The sequence below is a fragment of the Myripristis murdjan genome, chromosome 19 (assembly GCF_902150065.1).
Source record: "Myripristis murdjan chromosome 19, fMyrMur1.1, whole genome shotgun sequence".
Classification (NCBI taxonomy): Eukaryota; Metazoa; Chordata; class Actinopteri; order Holocentriformes; family Holocentridae; genus Myripristis; species Myripristis murdjan.
This window is the reverse complement of record NC_043998.1, coordinates 8,534,019-8,556,466: the sequence shown is the minus strand read 5'-3', so window position 1 is coordinate 8,556,466 and position 22,448 is coordinate 8,534,019. Positions and strand designations below refer to the sequence as shown.

The 22,448-nt window shown below is 39.7% G+C and overlaps 1 protein-coding gene across 2 annotated transcripts in view; it reads right to left on the bottom strand.

The window, feature by feature from the left end:
- atrnl1b (attractin-like 1b) overlaps positions 1–22,448 on the bottom strand; it is a 99,677-nt gene that overhangs the window by 40,205 nt on the left and 37,024 nt on the right. For both annotated transcript variants that reach the window (XM_030077888.1, XM_030077889.1), the window contains exons 20-24: positions 21,231–21,324; positions 12,678–12,730; positions 8,932–9,026; positions 7,888–7,966; positions 5,680–5,837 (exon numbers count right to left, since the gene is read on the bottom strand). In XM_030077888.1, the coding sequence (XP_029933748.1) occupies positions 5,680–5,837; positions 7,888–7,966; positions 8,932–9,026; positions 12,678–12,730; positions 21,231–21,324 (479 nt within the window). The remainder of the gene's footprint in view (positions 1–5,679; positions 5,838–7,887; positions 7,967–8,931; positions 9,027–12,677; positions 12,731–21,230; positions 21,325–22,448) is intronic.

The window sequence follows — 22,448 nt, the reverse complement described above, 5'->3', positions numbered from 1 at the left end:
CCAGGAGAACCTATTTGCTGCTGTGATGAATAATATGATACTTGATTAGCTTATCTGTGTCTGAAAGGCAAAATGGCCAACGAATAATGGGGTCAGAAATACACTTTATCTTCATTAAAAGTGGGATTACGGACAATCCTGGAAGCTAAATTGTATTTGATAGGCCACATCAGAGTGCCATGTCATTATCTAAATGCGCAGGGTGCTCTGCCCTCATACAAACATAATCTCCCGAGCAAGTACAACAGTGTGCAGCACCGGTTGATGGCATGTCAGAGGTTGCTCGTTTGGCTTCAGCAATGAGCAGAAGACAAATATGTGTGAGGTTACATGTGTGCTAACTTTCCCAGGTAGCAACAGAGAATTTTCTCCACTCACTGTCCTCACAAACTTTTGCCAGACGAGCTTTTCATTGTTGACTCTCTCAACCTTTATAACTACAAAATGAGATGCACTGATCTGAGATGAGATGCTCAGCGACACTGCTAACATGATTCAAAAGCACACATTACAGAGACATTTTGCTGCCTTTTTAATAAGTGGGCTGATTCTATTTAGCGTGAGTACTCCTGGTTTTCACATAATATGGGGTCAAAGCAATAAATGTAGGGTTAATTCAATCTCAATTCATCAACCTTGGCAGATCAATGGATTCAGCTGAGAGCTCTTTTTAGTCTTTTGAGGCACTGTCAATTCAAAAATGTACTCTCATTCTATTGAGCAGTCCCCTAAACAACATTTTCATCTCATCACAGAGAGAAACAGGAGATACAATGGTCTCACAGGTGTTTCACTGGAGAACTAGATACAGCATATCAATATCCAGCTTAGTTATGTTTCCATTTGCCCCAACAAAATGTCCTTACCATCCCTATCTCCTTTATAGTGTTTCCTTTTATAATCAGCCCTTAAACATGAAGCCAGATGCTCACATGTCCAGTCTCAAATTCTGCTTTATCTCAACTAGATCTATGGACTCACACCCCACATCATAAGCGCAAGCATAGCAAGAGATGCCTTATCCTGTTACAGAAGCTATTTGATTTAACAGCTCAGGCTAGTTCATAGTAAATAAGTGAGCGTTGGCTAGGAAATCTAATAGAAAACTATTACTGGCCCCCCTCCACAAATGGACTGACCCCAAAGATATTACTCTGGCATGGTACACCCATCTACCATGGGAATGGGGGAGGAAAAACAAATATAAAAATCAATACTTGAAAGCAAGCTAGTTCGTAAAAAGGATATTGTACTCTATCACCAGATAATGATAATTATAATTTCTATATCCATCACATATTTCAGGTAAGGCAAAGTTATTATTTGCTACAAGGAAGGGATTTTTTACAGTGGTGGACGAGAACTGCTGCTAACCAAATGTTAAGGAAACAATGGCAATTGTTATTCCTGTTCAATGGTGAATACATATGAATAACCTGCGTTAGTCTAGAAGTACTCTTTGAAGCTTGTATTCAAAAAGTAACCAATACTGGAGGTGCAAGCATGTTCAATGCATTATGATTCCAGTGAGCACTAAAATAGAGATCAGGGTGTCTATGTGACACTGTGACAACTGTATTCATGAATGTCAATAGCAACATCCTGAAGTACCAGTCATGATAGTATGCACAATCTTGGAAAAACAGATTTTGTGATGTCTTTTTTGCTGCAATATGAAACAAGGAAACTGTGCAAACCACTGATCAAAATCATTATGTTCAGTTTATCAGACCATTAAAGGAGGTAGCACTTTCAGGTTGCAGTCATCACTACGCATGCATAGCCTAGTGTCATTCACAACAAACTCCCTGCATCCAAGAAGCATTAAATTGGACTAAATTTGGTTCCATCAGATGGACTTTTCTTGTAGATTAGTCATGGAAAAAGAGAACCTTAATAGTTCTCTTATTGTACCAAGCAGCAAAAAAGACATGCAAATGTTTGATTTAATTTGCCTAATTAGACATCGCAATGTGACTACTGCACATGTGCATGTAGATGCTGAAACAATAATATTGTGTGGCCCTAATACTAATACTTAACCAGTGCAGCCTTGAGAGAGCAATGTCAGGCTTTTAACAGGTGGTAAATTGTAACATGAGAGCTAACAATATTCTGCACAAGTGTTACACAAACATTACAAACTCCTATGCCTCCCATGCCAAGCAGCCAATCGCCAACTCTGACCACAATGCCATTCTCCTCACTGTCTACAAAACTGAGCTGAAAAGCAGCAGGCCTGCGGAGAAGAAAGTCAGAGTGTGGAGGAAGGCAGAGAGACAATGAAGGGCAGCTAATCCTGCACAGACTGGGAAGTGTTTCATGAGGAGAGAGTTTATCACACAGTCACAGTTACCGCTGACTACATTACCTTTTGCATGGAAGAAGTAATATTCACAAAAACAGTAAAGGTGTACCCAAACAGCAGATGCTGCATTAAAGGGGACAATAGAAAGATACTAAAGGACAAGAAAAGAGCATTCAAAAACAAAAACAAGGGTGAGATGAAGAGGCTTCAGAAACTGAACAGCATGATCTGTGGCGCACACAGGGAAATGCTGGTGGGAGCCTTCACATCAGCGCAGCCAAAACTAGTCTGGCAAGCTATGAAAAACATGGCCAGCATGACAGCACCCTGAAAATCACCTCATACGAAGGATGGACTCACCTTTGCAAATGATCAACTCAACACTTTTTTTATTAAGTTTGACAGACATTGATTTACAGGACTGCACATCAGTGCTCAGACCCATCCCAATCTCGGATGCCGACAATCACACCTGAAGGGGTGACTAAGGTCTTTAAACACCATGAAACCATGAAACACCATGAACCCTAACCTCCTGAAGACCTTTGCAGAGGAGCTTGCCCCTGCCTAGTAGCCCATCTTCATTGCACTCCCATTAAGAACTAGCAGCATGGAAAACATCTTATGTAATACTCATTCAAAAAAAAAAACAAACAAACAAAAAAAAAAACCTCTTCTCAAAAGAGCACAACAACTACTAGTCTGTGGCTCTAACATCAGTGCTGATGAACTCAAAGGAAAGAGTGGTAATCCAACACCTTCTGGCCCCTGTAGAAAGAAAGCTAGGCCTATACTGGTTTGCCTATGGGAATGGGCAAATGGGAGTACAGAGAATGACATAACAACATTTTCTCACTTGATCCTTAAACACATGGACCAACCAAAGGCCAGCCAGAGCCCTCTTCACTGACTTTTCCTCAGCCTTCAACACCATCAGACCACACATACTACTGGACAAAACACAACAGATGGACATGAACCCACACATCATTCCCTGGTACCACTCATTCTTGACTGACAGCTCAGTTGGTCAAGGTCAACAATACCTTCTCCGCCTCTGTAACCACCAACATTGGATTACCCCCAAGGCTGTGTGAGTTCATGAGGACTTTTCATATTGTACACAAACAACTGCACCACCACCACAACAACAACAAAAAAAATCACATTATAAAATTCTCGAACAACACTGTCCTGCTAGCACTGATGACAGACAACAATGACATGCTATTATAGCTGGATAGTGTGAACAATCTGGTGCAGCGGTGCGACAGGAGGTCACTGACCCCTGAATGTCTCAAAGACAGGAGAGGTGATATTTGACCCCAGATCCATTTCTTACCGCACTTCAGTGATCATCCACAGCAATCCCACCCAGCAGGTGTAATCATGCAAGATACAAAGGGTGTTCAAATTCTAGAGCATCTCCACCAGCCATACTGCTCTCTTGGCCGTAACCGTTTGTATCCACAAACTTATGCCTTTTATGCCTTGCATATTCAATGTATAATGTATGTGATTTATTTTAACAAGCCTCTTATGTATGCAAAGACAAATATCTGTGTAAACAAATAATAATAAAGATACCTCTAAATCAAAGCTGAACAGTGGACATTGTGATAATTCCAGCACACTTATGCCAAACTTGAGGTTTGAAAAGAGTCCGTACATTAATTGGAAATTTGTTGAAATTTCAAACATACATACAATTTATTAGAGCACCTTTAGATCAGATTTAATGAAGCCACAAACTGTAAGATGTTTTGGCAGCTATCATTCAGTCAACTGGTAGTTGTCAATTTAACTAGATTCACTTGTATTCTGGAGCTTATCTGATGGTATTTTTCTACGGCAAAGCTAAAGGTCTGTAGTTGTGTAAAATAATTTAAACTAAACTAAACTTTAAAAGAGATGTAACGTACTGTTTATCAAGCCAGGGACTGTTAGTTATCAGTTAATGACTCCAAATGTATGGGAGCTTGGGCAGACAACAGATTTGTGGATCAATATCACAACTCAAACAACGCTGATTCACTGAGGGCCTCTACATTTCAAAGAAAGAGTTATGTGCTCTCCTGTGCTTTTTCACCAACTTCAATGTTTTCCCCACCATCAAATCACTGCATGTCACTCTCAAATTGTCATTTTATGGCAGTCATCTTTGCTGTGTGGCAGAGATGGAGATATATCATTCCTTAGGCCCATTTCAATTTTATGGCTCGTAAGACGAAACCATGAATATTTTTTGTCAAGTGTTCCATCGTTGTTTTAGCACAAATCCAAATAACTAATAGCAACTGCTGCATTTTTAAGGATCATTAACCATTTTTCACAGTGATGTATGTATGCCCCGTCCACCACATTAAAGCGTCAGGCTCCTCTATTCAGAGGGAGGGGTAGGAAAGGTTAAATGGTGCTTTGCTTTTGCCCACTAAAAAACAGCTGTGCACCTATGCACGTTAACCATCGCTCATTAAACCTGTAATTATAATAAAGTGCACTTTAAATCACCCTGAGCAACAACTCTGTATCTTCAAAGATGTCTGTTTCTGCTCTCTCTGTGTAACTTGGGGACATGACATCAAACATTTGCAGATATCTACACACGCATCGTCTAATAAGCAATTTCAAAACAAGGAAAAAACAAACAAAGACAAGATGAAGTGACTCTGTCCACCCTGCTCCCCTTGTCCATTAATATGTTACGGGTCAATAAATTCCTGGGTCCTGGAAAAGGGCTCCAGGGGCAAAGTGAGTACCCACCACACCTAAAGAACAGTGAACATTACGCAAAGACAAGGATGAGGTGTCTCATCATTCTCCATGCAACTAATCCTTACAGCAGAACCATAAATATGGACGATGTCAGAGTCATCATCATTGAGGCTGAAGAGGCAGGAAAAACAAGAGCTAATAAGAGGAAATAGCCTCTACAGAGAATAATGAAGATCAACAGTCACATGGTGTGCAGTCACAACTGGAGACAAATAACTCATTAGCCAAAAATTATTAAATTATTAGCCAAACTATCTTCAATTACTTGATCGAAGAATCTTTTAATAATTTGTGTTTGAACTCAATTGGCCCTGTTTCCAAACATGGCAGGGGTGACATTTTCAAACTTCTTGCATCGTATGTTTAACCCGCTTAAGCACCATCCTGATGGCTCCCGCCAACTACCTCAGTTGCAGGGACCATTTCGAGGACCAGGAACCCAAACCACGGGGCAAAAAGAGGGAGTACTTCCTGTGGTGGACACAGGAGTAAGGGTTGATGGTTCCTCAAAAGCGTTCCTCTCTTCAGAGGACAGTTCCTACGGCGTAAAAAGGGCACTACATGAGTCAGTCCAAGGTCACAGCGGGAGTCCTTACCTGGATCTTGATAGGCCATGAGAAGTTGCTGACGTAGACGTAAAAGGTGATGTTGGGATTGCTTCTAAAGGTGAACTTCTCACAAGAGAAACTGTCCCTGTATTCCTTGATGTTGGTTTTGGACACAATGGGGACCTCCTCTCCGGAGATGGTACCAGCTGTTGGAGAAAGAAGGTCACATTCAGCGCATTGCCATTTGGCGCTCAAGAGGTGATTGGAATGGGAACTGGGAGAAAATATTATGAATCATTTCAAATTAATGGGTAACAGGAAAGCTCCAGCCTCTCATAAACAATTATCTGATCCAGTCTTTGAAACAGTTTGGTCATATTCCTGTGCAATTACCTAACCTGCCATATTTTTTATTGTTAATTTAAAAAAAAAACAAAAAAAAAAAAAAAAAAAAACACATAGTTGTAAAGAGGGACTGAAATGCTGCTGCCCATGTCATTTTAGTGGATTAACAATTTCTCTCCCTATCACTATTTTTATCACCATTATGAGGTAATGTGTTCAATACATTTAAGGCTACCCAGAGATCTGCAGTGTTTATTATTAGTTATTTGTCCGTGTACGTTTATATTCACTATTCATTAGTCTTGGGCCGATTGACGACTGAATCGTCAATCAGCCGATTAGACGATGCTGCTGTTCAAACGATGACGCAAGCCTACTACTCATAAAGGAAATGCTTTCCCAAACTTTATTTCACTTTGGTTCTGTGTACTGTACCCAAGTGCAGCCTTAATTAAGGCTGTAGCCTCATTTTTTCTTAATCCTTTGAGTAAATATTTCAATATTCAATTCAATTTGACTGCATGAATTAATGTCAGGGTAAATCTTTAAAGAACTGAGAATACATGAGAAATATAAATGTTACGCATGTTTTTTTAAAATTAAATATGGCCAAGATCGAAGTATCAATTCTACAAAGAGTGCTGTTTAAGTATGACTCTTAATATCCAAAAAGAAAAAGATACAATTTAAAGCACTTCCAAAACTCTTGAAAACGTCTATTGTCCATCTATCTTAATGTTTTAAGCCATTTCTTATTCCTCCTCAAGTCAGTGAGTCTCCGACATCGACATTCCAACCCAGAGCTCTGAAACAAAAGAATTGAAAATGACAGCTTGAGTGTGGCTACGTGAGCACGTTTATCTTAATTGAAATCACTCCTGCCCCCCTCCCCCTCCCGGAAGACGCTTCATGCTCTTGTCGATTGTGAAGGGGCCCCCATTCCTTCTGAGACACAATATCTTTGCAGGGAAAGGGGAGCGAACTTCAAATATTAATGACAGTGCTCAGAAAAGGTTGAGGTGGCATAAAGGAGCACAGGAGGTTAACCTGTTTTAGTTGCTGGAAAATGTCAATGTTGTGGGGATAGAGGAAGGTGGCAGACTGACTTTTGAAGGGAAGGGAGGGCTCACGGGAGATAAACACTGGCATTGGACAACTGCAGTGTCCTTGGGTGTCTTTCCTTTGTGGACCACAAATATCAACTCAACAGTGGCACATACACAATCAATGAAGAGGGAGCACATTTATTATACTTGACTACTGACTATATGATTACTTAAAATAGCCTACTTAAAAGGTAAAAAAAAAACAAAAAAAAAAAACACAGCTTACACTAAACTTTCCTCTGCACAACTTGAAACATCCAAGGTGACCGACTGGCTGTGTCGACTGTAAATTTCAACAATTTCCTAACTGTTGCATGCATTAAAAACTGTATATTATAGTGCATGGTAAAATGTCTACACATTTTGCTTCTGAATCATCAATAGAGTTCTTGACCCAAACCATTTGTTGGGTACAGACTGAAATTTAGGCTAGAAAATCTCTAGTGCACAATTGTTTGTGCTCTCTTTGGCAAATTACTGCAGCAGTCAATGTTTGGAGTGGTAGTACATACTCTCACAGACCAGCTGCAGCTTTTGAGACCTGGTGAAAATGCAAAAGAAAAACTCTGGCCTGCAGACAGGTGCAAGATTATGAACATCTATTTCGTTCGGTATGAAACTTCCTTTCAAATGGGCTACTCATCAAACTCACACACATTACTTTATGTGAAATGGAATTAATACACAATTGGCATGACGATACTGGTTGCATTCTCAGCTTTGCTTGCCAAGGTGTCTACTGACTAAAGCAGAGGGTCATTTCTAATCCACTACAGTTAAACTGAACAAGTAAAAGGTGAAGTACCTGTTGATCCCACCGACCAGGTGATATTGAGGTTGAAGTTGTTGGACGCATTGATAGACATGTCCAAGTTCTTGTTGGCCTTCAAAAGAACATGAAAGTACCACAGCATTCATTAAGGATAAAGTCAGACTATCAAACAAAGACAGAATGGCTTCATTACAATATAGCCCACCATGAACTGTAGTTATTACATTTGAATGTATTGTTGTTAAAAATCAGAACAAAACTAACAAAAAGAATTACAACAGTTTCAGTTGCAGGTGACATTTCAGATTACTGGGCTCTGCGTATCAGAGAAGCAGGATAATGACATGCTATTTTTTCCTCTGATCTTCCATGCTGTGCAGGTTGGCATGATAAGCATGTAAGGCCCTGTGCATCACATATTTACAGCACCTACAGAAAATATTCAGCCCCCTGACCTTTTCACCATTTTGTGATGTTGCCCTCTGAAGTCAAAATGGATTAAACTTGACACTTTGACACTGATGTAAACATACAGTGTCATAGGGGATTTTTTAAGTTTCTAATTTGTTAATATCTGCAAGAAAATCTTTTTTTTTTTTTTTTTTTGTCCAAGCAACAGTGGCCAGAAACACACAAAAAGTAGGGACAAATATGTGAGAATTGTACTTGCACATTTGAAAAAACATGTGAGGTCTGTTATTTTAAAAAAAAAGCTGTTTTTTTTGTTGTTTTTTTGTTGTTTTTTTTAAAATCAACGACTAAATGTCAGTGAGCTCCGGATGCATGTATAACCAATTTTGTTATTGACGAAAAGAAAAAAAACAAAAAGGAAATGGAACAATGGAACATTTGAGGCTTTGAATACGTCATCAAATTCAAGACATTTTAGGAATTTGTTGCAAGACAGTTTGGGACTCAACATATAAACAATTTTGTCCATGGTCTGAAAAAGTGGCATGATTTGTTACTAATTGCTTTTGAGAATGGAAGTCGTGGTGAGAGATGTTGCCACATCTAGTGGCACTTGAGGTCACCCTGCTGCTCTTCATTGACTCTGAACTGTCACCACATGGTTACCTGTTCAGGTGAGGCCATGAAGTTGATGGCTGTGTAGTGATGGTCATCTTCCTGGATGAGACTGAAGGTGAACTGGTAGTCGATCAGGAGATTGTCTGTTCAGAAAGTTACACAGTGAACAATAATCAGTAACTTCTACCAAATCCAGGAAATAAGCAACATTTTGTGAGTAATGCCTATAGTCCTTGAGACAAACACAGACATGCCAAACTGACAGGCACATATTTCAGTGAAATACCAGAAATGATTCAGGGACAGTCACACTCGTCAAACAACAACGTGTGTGGTTTGAACAGCGTGAAAGTTGCTGACAGCTGCCGCAACAATTAAAACTACACAGTCGACTTAAACTGCGGTCTCACAGAGTCTAATGTAGACTTTTATTATGACCCTGGACTTGATGTGGTGACTGTCAAACATAAAAGTACTGTTTTCAGTTTGACGACTGAGGTTTATGTCATGAAAAATACTGGTTGCAAGTATATAACTATGTCATAACAATATGTTACTGTTGCATTTGTGGCACTGTGATTTGTATTATCTTAACCCAAAGGCTGTTGTTTACCTTGTATATCTATAAACGTCAAAGCATCAGCTGGAAGCAAATATATTCTCATCTAGTTTACTATATCCTTTTCTACTCACTCTTTTATTTGCACTGATATTAGATTAGATTAAACTTTATTGTCACTGCACAAAGTACAAGTACTAAGACAATGAAATGCAGTTTAGCATCTAACCAGCAGTGCAGTGAATATAAATATGTATATTATCTATAGAACAGTATTTACAGTGTGAATATGAACAGTAAGTAGAGCATGGTATGGTCTCTGGAGTCTAATGAAATAGTGATAATAAATAGTACACATAATAAATATTATCCTCATCTCCTATATCTCCTGCTCAGCTTATTACTTTCCAAATCTCCACTTATTTAATTTTGACATTTTACATTGTTTTACACATTCACACACACAGTAGACTTACTGAAATTAGAGATAGTACCAAATATTTCTATAATTAATTCCCAAGAATGCAAACTGGATCTATCATTGCTATATTGTTTATGTGCCCTGCTCTCCTGATGGGCCGAGTGAAAAGAGAATTTTGGAAACATTTGGAATCATTAATTGGAAAAGCATTTTTTAAATTTACTGTGAATTTCATATATTCATTCATTACTGCTGCTAAATTCTCAAAAGCTTCTTTCTATTGTACAAGTCAAAATCTGACAAGTATTATGAGTATAAAAATGTAGCAAGGCAAATCAATTTTTGATCATATCTTCATTTCATTCTCTGTTTTTTCTTCCTTTTTGTTGTGTATTCAAAGCAGTAATGCATTTTGAAACTGCAGTATCAAAGTCAAAATTCTTCTTTCCAGCAGGGATGGATTGGGATTTTCACATTTTTGAACAGCCACAAAATTGGGAAAAAAAAAAAAAAATCTTATCGTTTGTTTGACTTTTGCCCTCTCTTCAAAAAAATTCCTTGTTTTTACCGGGCCCTGGTAGTAACGCAAAAGCTTGTTCTCATGTGAGTTTGGCACGTTCAGTTCGGCTCACTTCTGCACAAGAGCAGACATGAGCAAACGAGAGCATGAGCCACAGCGCTGTGACATGGCCTACTGCACAAATAGAAGAAGCATGCAAAGACAACTGCAATAATATTCTGTGTTGAACCCCTTAAAGACGGTGGGAGCCAATCCACAGATTAACAATCAATGGCTATCTTTGCCAGCAGACAATCTAAGTGTGATGCAAGGCTTTCCATCAGGTTTGTCGAAGTACTCTAGGTATCGGTGTTGAATCAGAAAAATGTTGGAATGCTTGCCTGTGAATATCAAATAGCATTTTTGCCTTAAATGTCCATCCCTACTTTCCTGGCAACCCCAGCTGATGTGTGTTTGCATGAGTGGCTCTGTGTACACTATCAAATGGCACTGACTGCATAAACACTTTTGGAGACAAACACAAGTGAGCTCAAAATTTACCAGCTATAAAGAGAGCTCAACTAATGCTCTTGTTAACATCACTGTGAGTATAGCATGTTAACACAATCAAGGGACTATTCAGAGCTTTTTTATAGTGTGAGGTGTTTTTGATACTGTATATAATCAGACTTCAAGAACCAAACCCCTGTGTTGTGCAGATGTTTAAACGACGCCCAAGCTCTTGGATCCTGCCTTCCCCTCATTGAGATGGGTGTCAGGCTGCAGCATTTGAAAGGGACAAAACCTTGGCAAGGGGACGATTGTCTGTACTGGTGTGGTGAAACACGATTCATGATAAATCACTGAGCTCTGCAGTGCACCGAAGGACGCCGCGCCAAGTCTACAGATTATTAAAAAACACACAAATGTGCACACAACACGTGCCCCTACGTGAGCCAGATGTGCCCAGATGTGCTACAACACGGCAACAGACTGCACCGATCTGCTCTGCTTTTGAAAACCTCAATTTAGAAATTACGTAGATTATTTTTTTCCTTAGACCATCATCTGTGTGAACGCTTGTTTTTGACAGGGTGGACGGCTATGTGTTCCAACTGCATGACATGCACATAGTCGCTCAGTTTTAATCACTGTTCTAAATCCATACGTCAGCCATAAATTTTCAAGCTGGTATGCGAAACTGAAGCAACAAACTGAAACTTAAGCGTAAGGTTAACTACAGTGGCCTGTATTAGTTGTCTGCCGCCACACCTTTTTTTTTTTTTTTTTCCAAACTTAACAAACTGAATAACATTAACCTAACTAAGCTGCCTGCCCTATATGTAAATAGTGTAGACAGCTTTTTTTTTTTCAGAGCATATCAGTCTGTGAATTAATTATCCATCTCTTTATCGCTGGCAAGTGGCCATGGTATAAGCTGAATTATCCTCAACAAGGTGTGCATTGAAGGGTTTTTAAACACACTCAATAGAGGCTCCTTGTCATGCATTAAAACCTGTTAATGCACACTTCATTGTTCTTTACATGGTATGCATGGTTCTTTTTGTCTTTTCACATCTCTTACTATTATATACACTCCTTGTACTTCACGCTCTGGGCAAACTAACATTTATCCAACTTCTGAAATGAGTGAGCGAGCGAGTGAATGAGTGCATGAGTGAGTGAGCGAGTAGACAAGTGGAGGATTTTGACTCCTCCGGCTCCATGATTAGCCCAATCACCCACTGCTTCTGATGCACTTGACATTTTCACGACAAGTCATTCTGTCACCTCACAAGTGCCCCTAGTGCAAAAGTGTCAAAGTGCTCCATCTGCCCTAAGCGGAAGAATGTAAGTGGAGGTTTGCGGACGGGGGAGAAAGATGAAGAGGATGTATATAACTATTTGACTAATCAATCTAATTGAGTCATTCACCTACTCTGGTGTGCAAAGGCAGTGAGAGTGTCAGAGGGGAGGGCTGGTATCTTGGATACACTGACGAACCATAGCTCCTTCACACGGATAATATCTAGAAGACGTATATGCAAACTTACAAAAGTTTTTCCCTCAGATCTGTTGGTTTTAAGTTGGCCCTGAAAAGCCCCTAAAGACTCCTAAAAAGGCCATTTTTTTCATGACACAAACATTAACGCTGCATATGAGGTCTGAGAGAGAAAGAGAAGGGAGAGAGACAAGAGCAGAGCCGGAATAGCCAAAAATAATTGTGTGTGTGTGTGTGTGTGTGTGTGTGTGTGTGTGTGTGTGTGTATGAGCTGTCTCTCCAGTAAGTAGCTGTTCGGTGGAGAATTACTCACAGTAACAGGTTCCTCTGAGTGGATTGCCAAGGTAACGGTTTTCTGAGTCACATCTGCAACGAAGAAAGCAGAGAAGGAGAGGACAACATGAGGAAGAGTGCTAACAGATTGATAACAAGAATGCTTCTTATCAGGAGTTGCGTGCGCCAAGTGCCAGCGCATTAGCTCCTGCTGTTGGCGCCTCATCAAGTCTCTTACTTGTGACAAAGAAGAAATAATCTAAGTTGTAAGAGCCAATTAGCATTTTCATCACTTTTATTTCTGTTACTCATGCCAACGCAGTGATCGGCAAACTCCGCGCATCACCTGAAGGGTCAGAGCACAGAACCAGCTGGGGTGTCACATATCATGTGCAAGTTTTGAATTCAGTCGAGTTATGAACCACGTTTAATCCCTTAAATCCTGAGAGCAAACAGTTAGGCTTACAAAAGTGAACTCTTGGATGGGTCACATAATGAAGAGCACACTCAAATTTCAAGGTGATCCGGCACAGGGAGAACTTCATTTGGATTTGAACGCAGGCTGCTGCCTTGATCCGTGACCCATCGTGGCACCCCAAACGCACAATTTTTAAATCTTGCCCAAACTCACAGGTGCACAACTGAACCTTATTTTTTATTGGTAATGTAACTGGTGGAGATGAAGTTGCATCACTCTCACACAGAATGATGATACCACAGGTCTGAGTACATTAGGTGAAAATACTGATACTGATGTAATAGTGCAGACTACCATGAGCCATGAGCCATTACTTTGTTCCTTTTGCTATATTCTTTCTGAACAATGTTTAGTGGGCAGCATGCAGTATGAACTGTGGGCATTTTTCTTCCTTACTAAATTTTTTGTAGAGCACATTAGGGATAGCGGAGGCTTATGTAACTGAACTAGAGACTGCTAGCACACCAGTCTACCACACCACAACAGTGAGCAAAACATATAGTCGACTCACTGCCCATTATAACAGATTCGAATTCACGTCAATACAATGGCTAATCATAGCCACGCTTTCAAATTTTCTGGTCCTTAATAGCTTGAAGCCTGAAATGAAAACCCATTAAATCAAACTTTAGTGTTCATTTGGATACAGTAACCAGTGAACACTGTTATTAGAAACTGAAAACTAACACACCTTGGTTATGTGAATGTGCCTCGGTGGTGTGTGTGGCGCTGCTTGTTTTAATATACAACAGGCAGACCATGTTTATTTTATATGTTGAATGAGCTTTCAGTCTTGCAAGAGTCATTTCAGCATAAATTTCAAGTAGATTTCACTGCTCCTGACAAGTTTCCTCAGGGTTCAATGAACAAAGTTCTACTGTAACACAGACACTGTTCAGACTGATGCTTCTGCATTTGTTTAAGAGTAGATTCTGAATGAGCTTCATGGGCCGCAGGGTCATGCAATTTGTTCACCCCATAGCAACACAGTGTACACCTTTAAAGTTAGCATAATCGCAAATCCAAAAGTTACAAGGTTTTCAGCACAACGGTGGCAATCGACCAGCGGTGTCGACCAAAACAGTGTGGTATTTGACTTTTAAGCGATGCTTTCCCAAGTAAAACACTTTAGCAATGGCTGAGGAGTGCCATCCGCTGTTCAGTGTCTGTGTGTGTACGTGTGTGTGCATATTTTGCCATGCTCATGGTCTTCCAAAGGCTGATGAGAGGGGACATATGGCATTGGAATGCAGTGTACTTTTCTCCTTTCTTGTCTTTGATGCATCCTGCTGCTCCTCCCGCCACCCCATCTCTCTCTCAACTAGACACACATACAAAACTAAAAGTGCACACGTACGACACAAAGGTAATCTCTCAAGCTCTTAACTGTTCTGCCATTGACTCTGAGCTAATCATTCTGCTGCATTTTACCTGGAAAGAAAGCCATAAGTAATAACACATGTGCACACATGAGCCGCAAAATGTATCAAACTGATATCGTGACACATCTGCATCACAAAGATTTTGTTAAATAAATTATTCCCTTTCACACAGTAGCAATTAAATTTGTTCCTAATGCGAATATCAGTGTCCAGCAGAAAATCAAGCCAAGAGAGACACATGAAGGCCACTGAGGAGGAGGTGTTTGCTAGTGACAACATTACGGTGAATGAGGATGATTTGGTCCTTAAAAAGAATCCAACATCAGTCGTTTGGCAATGTTTTGCATTCAAGAGGTGGAAGTTATCACCGACTAAAGGTGCTACGCAAAAAATGTCAGACAGATGCTGCAGCAACACAAGGTTAACACAACCAGTCTGTTCCAACAGCTTTAAAAACATCACTGAGGAATGAATTTATAATGCATAGTACAAATACAGCAAAGTTCTTGTAGCTCGTGAGCGCAAAAACGTCTTTATTGTCTTCTGTGGTAAAACTGTGACCGCAGCTCAGACTCAGCACCTGATAATGCCATGTGTAATAGTGCTTAACTTTGTTTTAAATATGGTAATTGTTGGTCATAATATGCCTAGAAGTATCACTGCTGAAAATACTTCAGATATTTAAGATACCTTACTATTTCCTATTAATATTCATACAATATTAAATAAATCAAATATTGATATGCATAGTTCGTAACATCATGTCTCATGTGATGTGACAACTATTTTTCAGCGGTTAATCAGCGCTCCTAGCTAGTTAGAGTCAATAAATTTCAGATGATATTGGACGTTCACTTCAATGAGCTGTTTGTAGTTGAGCCGTGAAACTGTGTGTTTAGCCTTGTAACAACAAAAGGAGATATTAGCTCATACATTACACAACCTCACTGTATAGCCCTGTATAGCCCTGTATAACCATACATACACATACCGCCACAAACCCACACAAATGCAGTTCTTTAACAATGTTAATTGGCCTGATCAACCCAGCCTTTCAAACTATAGTTCACCATGAAATCCAGAGGGACACAAGCATCAGTAAGCTGAGGGATCCATCACATCAGCTGTCCGTTGCAGGCAGGAAACAGAGCTGGGGAGGGACTAGCTCAGCCCCTCACATTGTTAATGGTAAACAGGGAAGGACAGGGTAGAGTGCTCTTTCACCACGGTACAAAGGACAGAGGACAAATGCCGCCACAGGCTTTTGAACCTTGCAAAACATCACTCCTTAGGCGTTTCAGCTGCCTGGCATTTTCAGATGGCAAAACACACACACATACACACACTCACTTTCATAGTGCACCACATGATTCAACTCCACTGCATTACATGTTAATTTAATCTACACCTGCATGCATGCATGCACACATCTGAAATTCAGGCGTTCACGTAAACACTATATCTTAATTTGATCTACACTTGACTTGGACCTTTGAATGTGCTCTTGCACACACAGTGATTTAACAGACAAAATGTTACCATATCCTTCAAAAACACACACACACACACACACACACAAATAACAGCACTGTGCTATGAACCTATACAATGTCCTTCACACATGTGCATGCAGGATGCTTGTGCACATGCATAATGCAGTCGCGCATGCACATACACACACTGAGAGTGAACCCTGTTACCTCAGCGCAGCGAGAGCACCCGAATGTATGCATCAAAATGAGCATCATGATAAAAAAAAATTTCCCCTCGACACTGTTGTGTGGCTCATCTCTGTAATGCAGCACAGCCCTCATCAATTGTTTGCAAAGACAATTCTATTCTGCACCGATGCACCCTTCGCTTCATTACTGCAGCTATTATTTTGAGGTCTTAATGGCAGTGGTGGTGAAGGCAGTGCATGTGTGTATGCATGCATGTGAGAGTGCCTGTGTACACAACTGCATGTATTTGTTGTAAAGGGAGAGTACCCTGGTGTAGATGAATCAGTGAAGATTTTCTACTTTTAGGGTTATGGCCACGGAACTGATTGGTTGACAGGGTTGGGGAAGAAGCGATTGTTTATGATGAGAAACCATAAATGATACTAATCACATCACATTGGGGAAAAAAGTTGATTACTTGTTGTAATTCTCAAACATGTTTCACTGGGAAAAGGCATATTGAGTGCAGGAATATAGACACCAGTGTGACCTAACACCCCCTGAAATGGTGGTTTCTCAGAATGACAACAGTAAAATCAAATCACTTTCTGTAAGCTGAACAAATAAGTGACAAATTCTAGAGGCTTACATTACCAATTACCATTTTAAGGTAATAATCAGCTATGGCTTACATTGGGAAGGGAACTCTTCCAAACCTGGCACCAAATCTGGATGGGCTGATCCTCCCTCTAAATGTGTGACAGTGATTGGCCTGCTGGTGACTGGCCTATTCCGATACTCCAGTCTGATTTTGTGGGGTAGAAAATATGAGTCGTTTGCATCATCTGTTAGCCACCTGCTATCTGAGTGTTGCTCTGCATTGCACTGCGTTCCATCTGCTGCCAGTGATAAATGTGACATTTCCTCATTAGTACAAGATCCCATTTATTTATTCACAATTCTAAAGTCGACAGAAAATTATAATGCTTTGAAGGAGTCTTTCTTTTTCTCCTTCACCCTCCTTCCCGTATTCTGGGTACTGTCTTCCCCTCATCTTCTATTCCCTCTTTCAAAGGCTTTTGCTTACTTTGTTTTCTTGATAAGGTTTTATTTAGATTTTTGTGTGCGTGTGTGTGTGTGTGTGAGAAAGAGAGAGAGAGACTCATCACACTGCTGTTTTGTTGGCTGATCTTCCCTTAAAAAGGAATTTCTTTAACACAGTGGGGCTTACATGGTTGAATATTTTTTTGTGGGTGGGGGGAAACTGAAGGTAAGCATCATTAAATGAATTTTCGTGGGTGAAGCATTTTGAATTTAAGACTGTCCTAAAATGAACCTTTTCTTAGCACTGGTATAGCTGTTTTTTTTGTTTGTTTGTTTGTTTGTTTGTTTTTAAATCACTTTCACAATTAGTCTGAGATTTGTTTCAGAATTTAGGAAAATTTAGATCTTGCACATATTTTGTGAGATAATTCTTAAATGTATGAGGTATGACAAATGCTTCCCAAGATAAGTGGACACTATTCTCGAAATCTCAAAATACTGAAATGTTGTCTTCCCGAGATAAAATAAAACAGTACTTGAAAAAAAAAAAAAGTGGAAGTTGAATGAGCAGGGCAATTGCTTCTGGACATACTATCCCATATGACAGGCTATAATGACAGAGGGATTCCCTGAACATGACATAAGTGTACTTATTTTTCTACATTTGTATTATACTTTCATGCTGGTTCTCTTCTCTAATTTTGTGTTTGAATGAACTGCTGCACATTTCAACTGCAATGAGAACTTATTATTTCTGCATATAATAAAAAATCTTTTGAATCCTTGAATCGTTTGTCAAGTGTGCGCTTTGTTTTTTCAAGATCTAAAATCAGGTCATCTTAGGAAAACAAAGGTTCATTATCAAAAATGATGTTATTTTGTGATGACAGTTAACTTAAGATTTCAAGGAAACAAATTAACTCATATTCATGGGAAAAACAGACTAAATAAAATTGAAGGATCTGTGTCCTCTTTCATGAGTTTCTGTAGCTTAAGCTTTTTTTTTCATTTCACTACCTAGTTGTTTTTCTGCTTATTGCAAAACCATCTGTTGCTGGAAATATAAAATATATCATTTACTGTGTGCCAGAGGATGTTTCTTGGCAAAGACCCTCCTGACCCTGGGTATTTAGAAGAGCAAAGCTAAAAGTTTTCTTGAGCACGACAAAGGTCACACCCCTCTGTTTTATACAACCTCTGCAAGATTGTTTGTTGTGTTGTTTGTCTTTCTTTACATTAAATTACTACCTCCAAATGAGCTGGACTAAATTACATTTTTTGCCCCATTCCATCTGCTTCTCTTTTAGCAGGATGTCTCAAAAGGAAGTTTACATGGTTTTTCAGAAAGGACACCAACACACTTTGGGTGTCTATTAGCCAACAAAAGAAGATACAAGCCTTTCATTACTGGCCCAAACAGACAACATGGAGTCACTGGAAGGCTCATTTCCACTCGACATAACCACACAGCCATTTTTTCTAAAGCTTGGTACAGTGGGAGAAGGGCAGCCCTAATGGCCACTGAAGAACTACAGAGCCGATTAGCCACATCAAGGTGCAATAATCGGCGAAAACGCTTAAAATTGGCTAGAATGTGCATATCTCATGTCCCATTTCAGGTGCAGTCATGAAAATGTCTGCTTCTCCTGATGTGAAACAAGTTGGAAATGGGACTTGGAAGAAATTATTAATTTTTGATGAAAACCCTACGTGTAGCTGGCATATCTTGACAAGTGCATTGTGTCTGCAGAGTTATGTGTTCTGCGGAGTGCCATCTAATTTATTTATTCTGTCTGGCTTATTTCATAGCCCCTTTGATTTAGTCTTTTTCAGGTTTCAGTATAAGCTCCCAAAGATTCTTTATCTCACTTGCACAGTTTGGCTCACTTATTATTTTTTATGTCTCATTTGCTGTGTCTCATTATATTGTATAAATAAACCTCAACTAAACTTAACCTTTCAGTAGCAAAACAGGCATTAATATGAAAATACTACAGATTACCACGTTGACAGAAATTTTAGAAAAACATGCCATATATTATCCAGTCACAGACATGAATTTACTTTTACCACCAGTAAAGAAAAGCACAAGCCCATGGTTACAGATACAGATATATTTTGAACTGTACAGTAAATGCCTTAATGTTGCAAGGGCAATCTACACTTATGCAGCAGTGTTCAATTTTATCAACTAGTATGTTTATAGATTTAAGTCATGCACCATCAATCAGCAATCAGTTACTATGCTGGACGATTATGCCATGACTAAAATCTGGCTTTACTGTATATAAAACAACATTTTATCAGGAGACTGTTGTGCAAATAAACACTTTGACTGAACAAGTGGAGATGGCCAAAACCTCAGCATCGAGAGTCTACACGTACACTAGAATTTCCACGCACTTATGCATACACACACACACACACACACACACACACATATGCATGCAAACATCATGCATGCAACAGTGTGCACCAATTGAAGCTCTGCAGTGGTTTCGGTGGTTTTCACACAGTGTGGGAGACAGTGTGAGGGTCTATCACTTTAACGAGAAGTAGAGAAAGAAATGGTGCTGTGGCATGTGGGTGTGTGTGCGTGCGCTATGTTTGCCAATGACCCCTCCATAACTCTTAGTGCATTAGGGGTATTAAAAACTTAAGTGTCCATTCTGCTTACAACTGGGAAAGCAGACAGATAACTAGACCAGGGGAACCAGGGGAATCCACTGTGTCAGCGGAAAATGTTCTGGAGGTGGAGTTGAAGGCCAATAACGCCAAGTGATGCTTCTGTTTATACCAGCAAATATCACAGCGTCCAGCCCTCCACAGGAGTAAAAGCAGGGTTGCTCTGAATGCACCGACATTCATTTTCTTGAAAGTGCTGCATCATGAAAATTACTGAAACTAACCTTTGTGTTTATTTTACTTATTTGAACTTAAAAATACTGTCCCCTTGTTCTATCTTACTTAGGTGATGTCAAAGTCTATGATCCCACTAAGTAACTACAGGAACATTTAACCCAAAATATATATATTAAAAAAAAAATAAACAAAATACTTACCCTTAGAACAACCATTCCATCCAGATAGGTTTTGTGTAATTTGAGGAGGCTTTTAGTCTATAGTACTATGGGGCTGGATGGTATTGGTAATGGGTATTGTTTTGTGGAGCTCAAATGGTCAAAATTTACACTTGAAATAACAGTAACAGCTCTCTCCAAAAACACAGCTACTAGACATAATCCACAACCCTCAGGGGCAAAGAGGTTTGCTGGGAATATTTCACAAGTTTTGTATTTTGGGTTAACTGTTCCTTTAAAGAAAAACAAAATCGGTGACTAAAAGTAAGGCTGTGCCAAAACTCATCAATACATGTACCTCTACTATTTTTTCTCTTATTCAATGGCCTCTGATGTACAAAGGCTGATACTGTGTGTTAATTTCTGTGCTGTCATTTATTTCATATGAGTAGGTGTCACTTTTGTGCCCAGGAAGACATATCATTAATATGTAGGACCTCTAGGATCCAGGAGCCAAATTCATTTTTAATTTCACAATTTAGCCAAAATATCATAAATGGCACGTAACAGCTCCCCATGTGTATCCGACTTCCTTGTCAAAATCTGTCTCACTTGAAATTGCCCTCAGCATTTCCTCAGGGCTCCATCCCAAGTGATTACTGGCCAGGTGACAGGACGTCCTGACACTCACTTTTGACTGACGTTCCCTTAAGTCAGCAATTTCAGTTGAACACCCTCCATGCGACCGCTCTGTTTCCCATCAAACCTGCTAGATGTGTTGGAATGAGGGTCTTTGGTAAATGAAGGCAACTACAGCCCGGTGTGTATGATGAAATCCTATTCCATAAAAGCTTATGCTTTCATTTGTTTGCTTGCTGTCACAGAAGCAATTTTTTAGAATGATGTTTGCAATATAGAAAAACTGCAATATTGTACTTCATTTCTGTTTGTGCGTGTGTGTGTATGTGTGTGTGCACGTGTTCATGTGTGTGCATTTGGAGTACTCACAGCTGGCACTGGTCTCCTTTGATCCCCTTGGTGGTGCAGAAGCACTTGCCGTTTAACACCTGGCACACGTTGGCATGACCATTACACTTACAGGCTGGAAGGAGCAGAGCAACACAGATGGAGGAGAAGATGGGAGAGAGAGGACAAAGAAAGAGTGGGACAGCAAGATATCTGATTAGCATTACACACTGATGACTGCAGTAGAGCAGGTTTGGTTTTGTGTGCGCACGCACGTTTGCACGTCTCCATTCAGCGTAAACCTTAGGTGAAGCGGTTCTGAGCCACACTAAAGCCTGTGATTCCACAATCCATGTAACAACAGACAACTGACAGCCAAACAGCCGACCTTTCAACTGGAGAGGTTATGACATACAAAAGAACAAATTATGGCTTGCAGCTACCACACTACTATTGTCTAGGCATGGTTTAGACTAAAACACCATTACATAAAAATGGTAATGTTGTGTACATGGAAGAGTGGATGGGTGAAGCCTGAATGAACCGGCTCATACAGTGTTATATCATCATTTCAGCTTTGCATTTACAGCAAAATAACCAACCCATTCATTCAAGTAGTGTCTTCCCTGCTATTTTTTCCACATTTGGAATTTGACTGTATTATTATTCAACACAGAATCACAAGAGTATCCTGGATATTTAAATAAAACTATAGGGTTCTGTTGTGGCTTTTGCATCTAAATGTTTCTGAGAAATACCATTCGTCTTTATTGCCTAATGGAAATAAATACTACAGTGCCCATGAGCCTTAATGGCTATTACTATGGAGAAGACATCAATCAAATCATCTTAAAGCTACAAAATTGAACTTCACATGCTTAGGATAACAGAATTTGAAGCAGAGCAACTGAAAGTTTATTGAGGAGTCACCCCCTCATCCCCCAACTCCTTTGAACCATATTTACTGCTATTTGTTTGTACTAATGATTCAAACGGGAGAGTTCCAAGCCCATCCTACTGTTAAAAATGCTCAGATGGGCAGTCATGAAACACTGCATTTGGGAAAATTAATGGGATTTTTATTTCCGGAACCATGGCCAACCAATATAACCCTGCTTGCTTGGCAAAACCTATTTCAGGTGACGGAAATGATTTTGTCTAATTGACTGCCTTGGCACTTTGTCACTCTATCTCAACCCTTCTCACTGGCCATTTGGGGTGTTGGTGATATATGAATTTGATTTTACTTTGTGCAAATCA